We start from the raw sequence: 14,904 nt of genomic DNA on the forward strand, positions 1-14,904 counted from the left end.
AGATGAAATCTGGGGCACTATTAGAAAATAAAGTGCATAATCATTGAGAATCTAATGCTTTAAGAGTTAGTATGCTGTGCTGCCCTCTCAGGCTCTGTGCGCTTTAGTACTTGCTGAAGACTAGGAAGATCCATAGGAAAAAAGGATTTCTGAAAGGTAACATGAAGAACCACTGATCTTTAATTCTCGTGCAGTTCTCCCACATACTCATCAATGGAGTCAGCTTAGTAGTTAATCTGATTTTTTTTTTTTTCATTTCTTTTCAAACACCAACCCTTTAATTTGAAGGAAACTTTATGGCAGCTAAATTAAACCATATTTGTTCCAAGACAACCTCTCAGAAGTATTATCTGGTCCAGAAGCTGGGAGTCACCTACATACTGCTTTATGAATACCTAAAATACCATCGAAAGAATTCTGGTTTCAGTTGTAAGAAGCTTCAATCCTAGTGTTACTATACATGGCAAAAGCTAGTATATAAAAGGTAAGGATTTTTCTGGCAAATATATTGTGAAGTTTGTCACTGTTTAATTAAAGTAGTACAATAGACAAAGAAATAATCTTAATACAATTTTTGTGCACAGATTCATTGCAAGATGTCAGTATAAACTTGATTATGAATATTCTCTCACATCTAGTGGTATATATAAAAAAATATTTTCCAGTGTGTTCAGCTATCTCCCAGGCAGTAGCCCTCAAAAGGTAATCCAAGCTGCACTCAGGATCAATTGAGATATTTAAGTATGGGATTTATTAACCTTACACAGGTAAAAAAAGGAACAAGCATATCTCTTTTGCAGACAGAAGAAATCAGCTTTGGTAAACTTAATTCCTGTATATTACTTAGCTTCAGTTGTGCCAATAATCACAAGTTTGAATCTGAATGCAAACTGATCAGGAGTGCCAACAGCAATTGAGAAAATGTTTGAATCCATATACTATACCTGATACAACCCATCCGCCTTCATTTAAGCATAAGGCTACGATTTAGTCATGAGTATTTTTAATAAAAGTCAGGGACAGGTCACGGGTGACAAACAAAAATTCACATGGTTGGTGTGGCTGGTTGCGGGACCCTCCAAGCGGCTAGCAGTGGAGCTGCTCCAGCAGTGGCCGGTGTAGCTGTCCTGGGGCCAGCTGCTTGGACAGCCCTGGGGTCAGCCACTCTGACCGCTGCAGAAGTCACAGAGGTTGTGGAAAGTCACAGAATCCGTGACAGACAAAGCCCTATTTAAACACAATTTCTATATTATATTGCACAACAGAAAATTTACATTTCCATTTGGAAGTTTTAGCCTCAATTTTAAAAGTATTAGTAAATATGAAACCGAATGGATTGGTAAAAAATATCCTTTACTTTGCCAGATGTTACTTTGTTAGATGTGGCCAGGAATTATTTTCAAGAACCAGTTTTGAGAAACATCATAGGAAGAGTAGTCTCAGACAGAAGGGTTTTCCTCTAGCCAGCAGTAGCAAGCAAAATAGCATTATTATGTTTGAAATGGCCTATACCAGGGGTAGGCAACCTATGGCACACATGCCAAAGGCATCAGACAAGCTGATTTTCAGTGGCACTCACACTGCCCAGGTCCTGGCCACCAGTCCAGGGGGCTCTGCATTTTAATTTAATTTTCAATGCAGCTTCTTAAACATTTTAAAAACCTTATTTACTTTACATACATCAATTATAGACTTATAGAAATGAGAACTTCTAAAAACATTAAAATGTATTACCGGCACACAAAACCTTAAATTAGAGTTAATAAATGAAGACTCGGCACACTACTTCTGAAAAGTTGCCGACCCCTAGTCGATACTATTTCTGCAAGAAAGCTTCCGAACGCAAGTGATTTGAATGGGCAAACCAACATTACTTTTTAAAAGTAAATTTTAACTGTTCATAATGATCATCTTTACCAAGCCTCACTAGAGGATTTTCCTACTATCATAAGTCTGCAGCAGACTTCAAACCTCTCAAGCGTACTCCATGCATCAAACTGAACACTTTAAAGTTCTTCCAGAAAAATCTCAATGAAACTGAAGAATTGGAACTAGAAAGAATAACATAAGTCAACACATGCAGAGCAACCATGTGAAAGCTTTATAGAAATTAAAAATATGTTTTCATTAATTTATCTGTAGAACGACTGAAGTGGTTGACAATCTCACAGACTTCTTAGCAGTTTTTCCTTTGTAGCACAGATCATGTCTGCCTATCCTCACTAGAGAGACATGACAAGCAGTGAAATCATATGGGAGAGAAAGTATGCAAAATATTTAGATACACTGCACCACAGCCTGGAGCTCCCTTATACTTTATAAAGCTTCTGTTTCAGATTATTTGAGCCATCTTGTTATAGAAACTATCAAGGCCTTATATTAAATTCTACAATGAAGTAAAATGAATATCCACAGATTTCCTGAAGTTCTTAATTCTGGAATAGTAAAGCTCTAGTGTACAGCTTGCACCATTTTTTCTTTATGTTTTGGATGTAGACAGAAAAGGGAAGTATGCTGTATAACCTGCAAAATATGAAGTTCATTTTAAGTGCCAGAGTTCATGACAACACTGTCTTCAGTGAGTACACGTGGAGATCAGTCCTGGATTATTCACTCCAACCAGGCTTGCTGTGGCAGTAACTTGAACTGGAGCTCATTTCCAGGATCACACAGCTGTGTAGAAAACTGAAGATGTAGACATTTATTGTCCCACTTCTTAAAAAAAAGTGTCCATTATTCAAGCCTCTATATCCATTTATGTTTAAATATATTTTAAAAAAATCACAATCTAACATATTGCTTACAATTGGCAGCAACAAATCCATCCCGAAACTAGTTCAAAAAATAACTTTCAGCCACATCATTTATAGCCACATCATCTCTACCCAGTCCTTCAGACAAGGATTTCCATCACACACAAGCCCACCACAGACAAGAACCTAAGTAAGGAGATGGGCCATCACTGTGGCTTGAAGGTCAGCAAACCTAGACCCTTGAAGACCACCAAAAGTAGCAAGTTCAAATAGAGGACCCCTCACCAAAAATGCCATTCCTCAGAGTACAAGTATCAATTCCCAAATCTCAGGCCTAGAATACCATTTCTGAGCTCAGCTCTCAGAACAGTAATACCAGGCTCTTATACAGCACTTAACACTAGCTGTCTATGTGCTTTAAAAATGGGAATCATGATATTTACTTCATATGAACAGAAGGTGAAACTGAGGCAGAGGTACAGCAACTTCCTTAATATAACCCAGCAGGCCAATGGCAGAGCTGGATATAGAATCTAAGTTCAGCATTCTAACCACTACGCAGTGCTGCCTCCCATTCAAAGCGTTCATAGAAAGAAAAGCAGTATCTATCAGTGTTTTATTTTTACTTAAACCCAGAATATTAGTGGAATGCTTTCTGAATTCCATCAGGATATTGATTACCTTCTCAGAATATCCATTCCTCTTCATCCTGTCTTTTTCAATAGCCAGGTAATCAGACAGTCGTTGCAGTTGTTGAAACCTGAGAACAGAAGTCTTTGCAAGACGGAAGATGTGCAAGTTTCCTAACCACTAGGATTACCAGACCTTTTCAAAAAGCTTGACCAGCAGGGTGCAAGTTCAGTCAAAACCTCAAGAGTTCCTTATGATTAGATATGGGCAGAAAGGAAATGCGTAAAGCAGACCCTCTGAAAGGTCCTTCATCTGAAGGACAGATGGTCAGCTACTGTTTTCCCCTAGATTCATCTGTCTGGAGTATAACTTGGGTACTTTGAAGTTATGGCTTAGTGCAAATAGAGCAGATACGAGACTCCTTAGTTGTTGAATTGTATTTCCAAATACCTACTTGTTTATATTTCGTTAGTTTAGATCTATTTCCCTGCTTAACCAGTCAGCTGCATTTTATATACAGAGCTTTAAATGATAGCAGATGGCATTGTCCTATGAAGCATGGTGAATATTTTTCTTGTGAACTGAGATGATCTTGGTCCTGCCTGATGAGATGACAGACATCACAAACAGGTGATGCTCCTTTACTTCCTCCTTTAATGACAGAACTAGAAGCTTTATGGCTTTTAACACAAATTATGCACCTTTTGGATTCCTAGAGTCAACTTCTCCATTGTACTAAAGAGATTTGCTAGAGTTGTGCCCTCCCTGCCCTTCTTTCCACTCCACCTGCATCTTGTTTTCAGTTTATCTGGCTCCAATGTATTTCATCTGAGAAAAATCTGATTGGATCAGTCCCCTGGGTCAATACAGAGATATCAAAAGATTGACTGAAATTAGAATATCTGTATCCTCCATAGTGCTGCAATCCAGGGATAACTGAGTATCAGAGAGGTAGCCATGTTAGTCTGGATCTGTAAAAAGCGACAAAGAGTCCTGTGGCACCTTATAGATTAACAGACATATTGGAGCATGAACTTTCATGGGTGAACACCCACTTCGTCAGATGCATGTGATGAATGAAGTGATCTATGTAAGCAAGTCCAATTCACTATGTCAATTCAGAGATTCTAAGGCTAGAGGGGACCACTCTGATCATTGAGTCCAATGGTTTTCAAACTCTTTTTCTGGGGACCCAGTTGAAGAACACTGTTGATGCCCGCAACCCAATAGAGCTGGGGATGAGGAGTTTGGTGGGGGCAGGCTGGGACAGGGGGTTGGGGTGCAGGAGATCAAGGCTCTGTGGTGGGGCTGGGGATGAGGCGTTTGGGGTGCAGGAAGGGGTTGCGGGTTGGGGAGGCTCAGGGTTGGGGTGTGGGAGGGTCAGGGTTCTGGGCTGGGGGTGCAGGCTCTGGGATGTGGCAGGGGATGAGGGGTTTGGGGTGCAGGAAGGGGTTCTGGGTTGGGGGGGGCCTCAGGGCTGGGGCAGGGGATTGGGGCACAGGGTTACCTCCGGCGGCTCCTGGTCAGCAGTGCAGCCGGGGTGCAGAGACAGGTTTCCCGCCTGTCCTGGCACCATGGACCGCCCTGCGCCCTGAAAGCAGCCAGCAGCAGGTCCAGCTCCTAGGCAGAGGCATGCAAGCAGCTTCGCACAACTCTTGGCCGCAAGCACCTTCCCCCCCACTGTTCCCATTGGCCGCGAGGAGCCGGTGCTCGGGTCGGGGGCAGCACGCAAAGCCCCGTGGCCCCCCTGCCTAGAAGCCAGACTTGCTGCGGGTCGCTTTCGGTGTGCAGCGCAGTGTCAAAACAGATAGGCACTAGCCTGCCTTCACTGGGCAGCAGTGCCAACGGGACTTTTAACGTCCCAGTTGGCAGTGCTAACCAGAGTGAACCAGTGCCTGACATGCTATGACCCAGTATTGGGTTGCGACCCAAAGTTTGAAAAAAGCTGATCTAGTCTCACTTCCAGTATAGCATAGGCCACAGAAATTTCCCAAAATAATTCCTAGAGGGTATCTTTTAGAAAAAACATCCAATCTTGATTTTAAAATGGTTAATAATGGAGAATCCACCACGACCCTGGGTAAACTGTTCCAATGGTTAGCTACCTTCACTGTTAAATGTACACCTTATTTCCAGTTTGTCTAGCTTCAACTTCCAGTCACTGGATCACTTCAGTCTTGCAAGACTCCTGCAAGACTGAAGAGCCCATTATTAAATATTTGTTCTTCATGTACGTACTTATAGACTGTAATCATGTCACCCCTTATCGTTCTTCGTTAAACTAAATAGAGATTAAGTTTCTTGAGTCTGTCAGTGTAAGCAGGCCTGGAAGGATTAGATTTGTTATCGGTAATAGACACACAGAACAATGAAAAAATATTTCCATCCATGATAAATGGAATTTTCAGACAGGCAAACGAAGGGAAAAAAGAAAAAGCTGCTTGAGTACTTAAGAGTTCGATTAAGTATATTAGGGCTGTCGATTAATCGCAGTTAACTCCCGTGATTAACTAAAAAAAAATTAATCACAATTTAAAAAATTAATGCAATTAATCGCACTGTTAAACAATAGAATATCACTTGAAATGTATTAAATATTTTTGGATGTTTTTCTACATTTTCAAATATATCAATTTTAATTACAGCACAGAATACAAAATGTACAGTGCTAACTTTATATTATTTTTTATTACAAATATTTACACTGTAAAAATGATAAAATAAATAGTATTTTTCATTTCACCTCATACAAGTACTGTAGTGCAATCTCTTTATCATGAAAGTGCATGTTACAATTGTAGGGTTTTTTGTTACATAACTGCACTCAAAAACAAAACCGTGTAAAACTTTAGAGCCTACAAGTCCACTCAGTCCTACTCCTTATTCAGCCAATTGCTAAGAGAAACAAGTTTGTTTACATTTACGGGAGATAATGCTGCCCACTTTTTAATTACAATGTCACCTGAAAGTGAGAACAGGCGTTCGGCACTGTTGTAGCTGGCGTCACAAGATATTTATGTGCCAGATGCGCTAAAGATTAATATGCCTCTTCATGCTTCAGCCATCGTTCCAGAGAATGTGCTTCCATGCTGATGACGCTTGTTAAAAAAATGTGTTAAATTTAATTTGTTACTGAACTCCTTGGGTGAGAATTATATGTCTCCTGCTCTGTTCTACCTGCATTCTGCCTTATATTTCATGTTATAGCAGTCTCTGATGATGACCCAGAACATGCTGTTCATTTTAAGAACACTTTTAATGCAAATTTGAAAAAATGCAAAGAAGATATAAGAACATAAGAATGGCCGTACTGGGTCAGACCAAAGGTCCATCTAGCCCAGTATACTGTCTACCGACAGTAGCCAATGCCAGGTGCCCCAGAGGGAGTGAACTCAACAGGCAATGATCAAGTGATCTCTCTCCCGCCACCCATCTCCACTCTCTGACAAACAGAGGCTAGGGACACCCTTCCTTACCCATCTTGGCTAATATCCATTAACTTAACCTCCATGAATTTATCCAGTTCTCTTTTAAACGTTGTTATAGTCCTAGCCTTCACAGCCTCCTCAGGCAAGGAGTTCCATAAGTTGACTGTACGCTGTGTGAAGAACTTCCTTTTATTTGTTTTAAACCGCTGCCCATTAATTTCATTTGGTGGCCCCTAGTTCTTGTATTATGGGAACAAGTAAACAACTTTTCCTTATTTACTTTCTCTACATCACTGATGATTTTATATACCTCTACCATGTCCCTCCTTAGTCTCCTCTTTTCCAAGTTGAAAAGTCCTAGCCTCTTTAATTTCTCCTCATATGGGACCAGTTCCAAACCCCTAATCATTTTAGTTGCCCTTCTCTGAATCTTTTCTAGTGCCAGTATATCTTTTTTGAGATGAGAAGTCCACATCTGTATGCAGTATTCAAGATGTGGCCATACCACAGATTTATATAAGGGCAGTAAGATACTCTCAGTCTTATTTTCTATCCCCTTTTTAATGTTTCCTAACATCCTGTTTGCTTTTTTGACCGCCGCTGCACATTGCGTGGACGTCTTCAGCGAACTATCCATGATGACTCCAAGATCTTTTTCCTGATTCATTGTAGCTAAATTAGCCCCCATCATATTGTATGTATAGTTGGGGTTATTTCTTCCAATGTGCATTACTTTACATTTATCCACATTAAACTTCATTTGCCATTTTGTTGCCCAGTCACTTAGTTTTGTGAGATCGTTTTGAAGTTCTTCGTTTTGAAGTCTGCTTTCATCTCAACTATCTCGAGCAGCTTAGTATCATCTGCAAGCAGCTTAGTATCATCAGTTTAGTATCAATGTGAAACTTCTAAAGACAGCTACAGCACTGAACCAAAGGTTTAAGAATCTGAAGTATCTTCCAAAATCTGAGGACAACGTGTAGAGTGTTCTCTCAGAAGTCTTAAAAAAGCAACAGTCTGATGCGGGAACTACAGAACACAAACCACCAAATAGAAAATCAACCTTCTGCTCGTGGCATCTGACTCAGATGATGAAAATGAACATGCATCGGGCTGCACTGCTTTGGATTGTTATTGAGCAGAACCCGTAATCAGCATGGACGCATGTCCTGTGGAATGGTGGTTGAAGCATCAAGGGACATATGAATCTTTAGCACATCAGGCATGTAAATATCTTGCGACGCCAGCTACAACAATGCAATGCAAATGCCTCTTACTGTTGACACTGTAAACAAGAAGCAGGTAGCATTATCTTCTGGAAAGGTAAACAAATATGTCTGTTTGAGCGACTGGCTGAACAAGAAATAGGACTGATTAGACTTGTAGGCTCTAAACTAAAGTTTTACATTGTTTTGTTTTTGAATGCAGGGTTTTTTGTACATAATTCTACATTTTTAAGTTAAACTTTCACGATAAAGAGATTGTACAACAGTACCTGCATTAGGTGAATTGAAAAAACTATTTCTTTTGTTTTTTACAGTGCAATTATTTGTAATAAAAAATAAAGTGAGTACTGTACACTTTGTATTCTGTGTTGTAATTGAAATCAATATATTTGAAAATGTAGAAAACATCCAAAAATATTTAAATAAATGGTATTCTATTGTTTAAAAGCACGATTAATCACAATTCATTTTTTTAATTGCTTGACAGCCCTAAAGTATATCTGTTTTGTATATTTTGGCATGTGACGTTGACAATGTGTTTTAACAGATTATAAAGCTTTAATTTTTTGAATTTGTGTCTACTATTATTAAAATAATTGTCTGACCCCCCCATTTCCTATAACTGTAATAATTTAAATAGATAAAAATGTAAAAAAAAGTTAAAACCCATAATTGTGTGGAACTGTGAACATTTACATTGAGAAAGATAAAAAGAATATTGATATCTGTCAAAATAATAAAAAAAATCAAATTCTAACAAGCCTAACTACAAGTCATGTTTTCTAATCTTTTAATCAATCTTGTGGCTCTTCTTTGAGCCCTCTCCAACTTATCAATACCCTTCTTAAATTCTGGACACCAGAGCTAGACACAGTATTCTACCAGTGGTTGCAACAGTGCAAACTACAGAGGTAAAATAACCTTTCCACTCCTACTTGAGATTCCCGTTTATACATGCAAGGATTGCGTTAGCCCTTTTGGCCTCTGGGAGCTCATGCTCAACTGATTACCCACCATGACCCCAAAATCCTTTCCAGAGTCACAGATTCCCAGGATAGAGTCCTCGGTCCTCTAAGTATGGCCTACATTCTTTGTTTCTAAATACATATATTTACCTGTATTAAAACACAAATTATTTGCTTGAGTCCAGTTTACCAAGGACTCTTGATTGCTCTGCATTAACAACGTGTCTTCTTCATTATGTACCACTCCCCCAAATTTTGGGGTCATCTGCAAACTTTATTAGTGATTATTTTGTTTTCTTTCAGGTAATTGACAAAAAATGTTATAGTATAGGGCCAAGAACAGATCTCTATGGGATCTCATCAGAAAAACAACCACGAGTCCTCATTTACAATGTTTGAGACCTGTCCATTAAGCCACCTTTTAACCCATTTAAATGCATGTCATGTTAATTTTATTTTGTTCTAGTTATTTAATCAAAAGTGTTGTACAGTACCAAGTCAAACCCCTTACAGAAGTCTAAGTATACTACATCAATACTATTACTTTTATTAACCAAACCTGTAATCTCATCAAAACAAAATCAAATTAGTTTGACAGGATCTATCTTCCATAAACCCATAGTAATTGGCATTAATTATATTATCCTTCTTTAATTATTAACTAAGTCTGTAGTCAACCACTGCATTATCAATGCATGCCTAGTAACTTAACTGTTTTCTTGATTGATGTCCTGATGGTAAATTGCATATGGGATTCTACAATAATCTTCAAAAGATTTTTTTCCTTCTGAGAACCCATCGTTACTGTCAGAATGCAATATTCTGTAAGAGAGCTAGGCTACTTTTGGTCCCATTTATTATAAATTATGCACATTTATTATAGATTTGAGCACCTCAGGTTAACTAGTATCATTTGACTTGCTTGCTCCCAGGAAGGTATCTTTATCAAGATGCTGTGTAGTACCAGACACATTCATTCTTCTCTTACTTAGATATGCAATTGGAGCCACTACATACCCAGGGAGTTAGGTAGAGCCTTGTACTGAAAATGATTCTGTGGTGGGAACGTTTGAAGAACCTCTGATAGCAGGGCCTTGTTAGCCTACGTATGTTATACGTATTAGACCACATCAGTATGTATTAAGCGCACACTATGAATATTGCATGGATGAATATGCCACCTGAACTGTACTGTTTTTCCCACAATGGTGTTCACTCTTGATATCCCACAATGCCAGGAATAGTACAACTTGGCATTTTACATAAAGGAAAAGGAAAACTGTCAAAGGCAAAATACAGTAATAGTCTGCGCCAATACAAAGTGAGGAGGTGCCTTCATAGACCAGTACCTAGAATGCCAGTATCCAAATAAAGATAAGCAAGATACGGAACACTATAGTAAGGAACAGTTACAAACTGGTGGGTATAAAGGTGAACACACTGTGAGATCAGAACTGCTTCCTGAAAGGAGGGTATATATCTGTCTCCTTTTCATATTGTACTGTTTTGTCTTTGGACAATAAATTTGGATCCGTTTGGTTATCTGGTCTCTATAACATTTTTCATAACAAACCACAAGTGTAGTCAAACAATTGGCTCCACTATTAATTACAGCCTGAAGGGAACAGGTAAGCCTTTACTAAGTCTACTGATATTATTTAAAGCCGTCTCCTTCTGAACTTAGACTTGAGCATTTATTGAAGAGTTTAAGACAGATTAGTACCTGAACTCCACAAGAATTCTGGGGAACTAATTAAAAGATTTAACATAAACACTGGAATCTCATTGTCTAGAATTGGCTCTACAGCTCCCATATAGCACTAAAAACTTGCATAATTCCTCTTTACTGGATTCAACGTTGTTGCTGATTGAACACATTTAATTAACTGTTTTTGTTTTTTGAGTGATCCCTTTAAATAGCCTCAAACAGATAAAGTGAAGATGATTATATATTTCCATTCCTGGAGGAGTAGAAGCCAGAAGTGTTTACACTGAGAGTCTTGAAGTCAGTGACTGGTTGGAAAAGAGGTGTGCACTTTCTTTCTCTTGGAATAATTCTCCTCTGCATCTATCTTTAGAGAAATGCCTTCTGAGGAACTTATTTGGTGAAAGGATTTGTTTTTCTCTTTCATTGCATCAAAAATTAAAGGCAGAATAGACCCACAGAGTTATTTTGTTCATCCTTCATCCAGTGCAGTACTGTTCCCTACAGTATATTTGTTAATGGTTTATCTACCCTAACTCTAAATATTCCAATAATAGGGCTTCCACCGGCACTTCTACTGATAGCAGCCGTCCTCTATAATAACCAACTTATTAGTAAACCAAGCATTTTTGAGTCCAGAAAAGGAAAAAAAAGTGTTATTTTCCCCTCAATAAAATCAGTCCACTATCACAAAATAGTCCCGCTAGGTAAATATAACACTTTGCTTTCATTCAAGAATCTCAGCATGTTTACAAACATTCATTTAGCTTCACAATCCAGTGAGGTAAATATCATCCCTATTTTACAAACAGGGAAACTGAGGCAGAGAGAGGTCATATTACTCAGGCAATGTCACACACAAAGACTGTGGCAGAATTAGAAGCAAAATCCCACAAGTCCTAGGACTACACTTTAACCATCATTCTTTAATAATGAGCCATACTAATGAAGTTTGCCAAAGTAGTATATACAAAGCTGTTATTAAGGTTTCTTCATAGTTGGGCAGGTCTGAAATATAGCCTACTTTCAAAATAACACACATATACGTTAGTGAGGATTGGTGGACTTAATCCATCCTAGAGGAAAATACTTACTGATTATCAGCATGCTTGGGACTGCATAAACAGAAGTGGAGCCCTGTCTCAAGGAGTTTCAATTTAACATCAGAATCAGACAAACACACTTCAGAATACTGGCAGATTTTGTAAAATATTTCTCCCAGAAATGTAGCCCAAATTACTGTAGAAATATGTTTATAATATTAGAGTTCTAATATTTGTTTTGTTACAGAGGAAGTCTAATTACATGGTCTTAAAATAGAAACAGTATGGCGCACAAATTTAGCGAGGGTTACATAAGCTGCCTAATTCTTCTACTTCATTATCCACAATAAATTTATTAACAGTAATTTATTGGCTGGATTCAGAGTTTACACTCCCTCGCTATTCAGACACTACAAGCATGATGTACACTGATCTCAGTTACATCTCTGCACATTTTTTGCACCTTAACTCTTGACGTATGTCTCTCTGAGTAAGACAGTGGGGGTATGATCCACAAAGGTACTCAGGCACCTAACTCCTGTTTTTCAGGTGCCACTGCAATCCACAAAACTCCCATTCAGCTGCCACCTAGCCCTGTAGATGCCTAAACTCACTCAGCATCTAAGTTTTTTTCCTCTGGGCATGTGTACTGCAGCCTCACCCTAGGCACTCAGGTGCCTATCGCCTGCCTAAGCACTACTGCCTCATGGTAAGGGTTCAGATGCCTATCTCCTGCCTAGGCCCCAGAATAATTCACAAGCCAGGAAACAGAAGGTGTTCAGCTGCTTAAGTCACATCCAGAGACTAGTAGGCAACCTCTGGGCACAGCTACCCTATTGGGCCCCTCAGGCAATCGGGTGACGGGGGGGGGCAGGAGGGAAGAAGAACGTTCCTTAAAACCTTTAACCTAGCAGATAGGGTACTTACCCAGGAGGTGGCAGAACCCCAGTTCAAGTGCCCTCGCCTCCTGAGGGGGACAAAGGGATTTGAACTAGGATCTGGCAACTCTCATGTGAATGCCTTAACTACTAGGCAATGGAGTATTTTGATATAGATCTTCCTCAATCTCTCCTACTGAAGTTGTTACACTTTAATAAAACAAATGAACAATTAAATATTAACTGGGTCAGTGAAAGAGTTAAAATTACTCTATAGCAGTGGTGGGCAATCTGTGGCCTGTCAGGGTAATCCGCTGGCGGGATGCAAGGCAGTTTGTTTTCATTGACTGTCAGCAGGCATGGCTGCCTGCAGCTCCCAGTGGCCGCGGTTCGCCGTTCCCAGCCAATGGAAGCTGCAGGAAGTGGTGGCCAGCACTGAGTCCTGCACTGCTTCCCACAGCTCCCATTGGTCAGGAACGGTGAACTGCAGCCACTGGGAGCTGTGGGCAGCCATGCCTGCAGATGGTCAATGTAAACAAACTATCTTGCAGCCCACCACCCGATTACCCTGACAGGCCACAGGTTGCCCACTACTGGTCTATAGACTAGTGATTAGACAACTCACCTGAGAAGTGGCTCCCTGTTCAAATATCTTCTCCCCCAACAGGAGCAGGGGGGACTTGCACTGGGAGTTTCACAGATCCTGGGTGGGTGCCCTAACCATTAGGCTAAAGGTTATTACGGAGGTCCTCCTCCCACATCCCCCAGCCATTTAGTTTCAGGCCCCACACACTGTTCAGGAAGCAGGACAACCTATCTTCTCCAGGTTGCTAGCAGAGCTAAGCACTTCCCTGCAGCCTAGAATTAAGCACCCATCTCTAGCAGAGGGGCAGGGCTTAGTACACACCCCTCTGGTCAGCATCTCCCATTGGCTATCTTAGGCATCTCCCAGTCTAGCATGCTGGCTTTGTGGATCTCATATTAAGGTGCTTCTCCCTCCCCATTCATTCTACAGGGAGCCTAGGCACCTAACCCAGGCTTTGTGGATCACAGTGTTGTTCCTGTGATTTTCTAAATGTTATATGTTGCAATGCTGAACACTATACTGCCTAAGTTCCTTAGTAGATCTGGACCCAAGCTCTATGCAGCAAAGTTCTTGTCTTCCTATACATTTTGTATACATCATGTACACTTACTGTACTACCAATAATAAGTGGACATGTGGACTCAGTAAACTAAACCCACAAGGAAGCATCTCACGGAGGAGGAACAGTCTTGGAACATAATGCTACCATTTCTAAAAAGCATAAAATCACAGATTATCAAGGTTGGAAGGGACCTCAGGAGGTCATCTAGTCCAAAGCCCTCTGCTCACAGTAGGACAACTCCCCAACTAAATCATAAAGGAGATGAATGTAACAATTAAGTAAGGAAACTGATGAGCAAACAAATAGCATGTCTCCCCAAGCAAATAAACCAAAAGGCTTAACACCCGGGATCTTATTTGGGGTTTGGGGGGGACGAGGGGGGAAGGAAAAAAGGACAAATGCATCCCTCAACTAAGAAGTTGCTGAACAGAAGATGGGGGAGAGGGGGTTGCCTGGCTTTCCCACAACTCCAGCACAGTACTGAGGTAAGATCGGTCCAGCGGGCGACATCAGGCTGCACGAGATGGTGACAGTGGGCCCCTCTCCTCTTCCGCCCACCACCTTTTCCTCCAGACAGACCTGAGTAATTGCATTAGACAAAACCGGGGGTGGGTGTTTCACCCCAACCCTCCCAGCAGCAGGGCCAGACATGACAGACTCGGGGGGCGCCAGCAGCGGGGCCGTGAGTTCAGTAGGGCCCTGGTTTGATATTCCCCCCTTCCCCCGCGCTGCCTTCCCGGCCGCCCTCGCCCCCCACCAGGAGGAGCTGATGGCCCAGCTCCCCTCGGCCGACGGAGCCCCCCCGGCCGGCCCCTCACCAGGCGGAGCTGGCTGGTCTCGTCGTAGGAGAGGAAGCCGAGGATGCTCTCGATGGCCACGATGGGCAGCCCCACCAGCGTGTTGCTCTGAGGGAGCTGCTCCAAGGGCGCTGGGCCCCCCTGGAGCTGGGGGACCGGGGGCGGGGAGAGGCGCGCCGAGCCCATGGCGCCTCCTTCCCCCTCCGACAGGAGCCGCTCCTCCGCCACCGCCGCCATCTTGGGCCCTGTCCCCCTCCAGTCCTCGGCTGGGGGGGGACTTCCTGTGACAGCACTTCCGCCCCCCACCCGCCGCTCATTGGGGGCGCCTGTG

At 41.3% G+C, this 14,904-nt stretch overlaps 1 protein-coding gene across 1 annotated transcript in view; it reads right to left on the reverse strand.

The window, feature by feature from the left end:
* The window catches only part of FBXO28 (F-box protein 28), a 38,239-nt gene extending 23,384 nt beyond the window's left edge, over window positions 1-14,855 (reverse strand). The window contains exon 1 of the mRNA XM_032781727.2: window positions 14,595-14,855. Coding sequence (XP_032637618.1) covers window positions 14,595-14,810 — 216 coding nt within the window. The 5' untranslated portion in view covers window positions 14,811-14,855. The remainder of the gene's footprint in view (window positions 1-14,594) is intronic.
* Window positions 14,856-14,904: the final 49 nt, after the last annotated feature.

Source organism: Chelonoidis abingdonii, chromosome 3 (assembly GCF_003597395.2).
Source record: "Chelonoidis abingdonii isolate Lonesome George chromosome 3, CheloAbing_2.0, whole genome shotgun sequence".
In the NCBI taxonomy this organism is placed as follows: domain Eukaryota; kingdom Metazoa; phylum Chordata; order Testudines; family Testudinidae; genus Chelonoidis; species Chelonoidis abingdonii.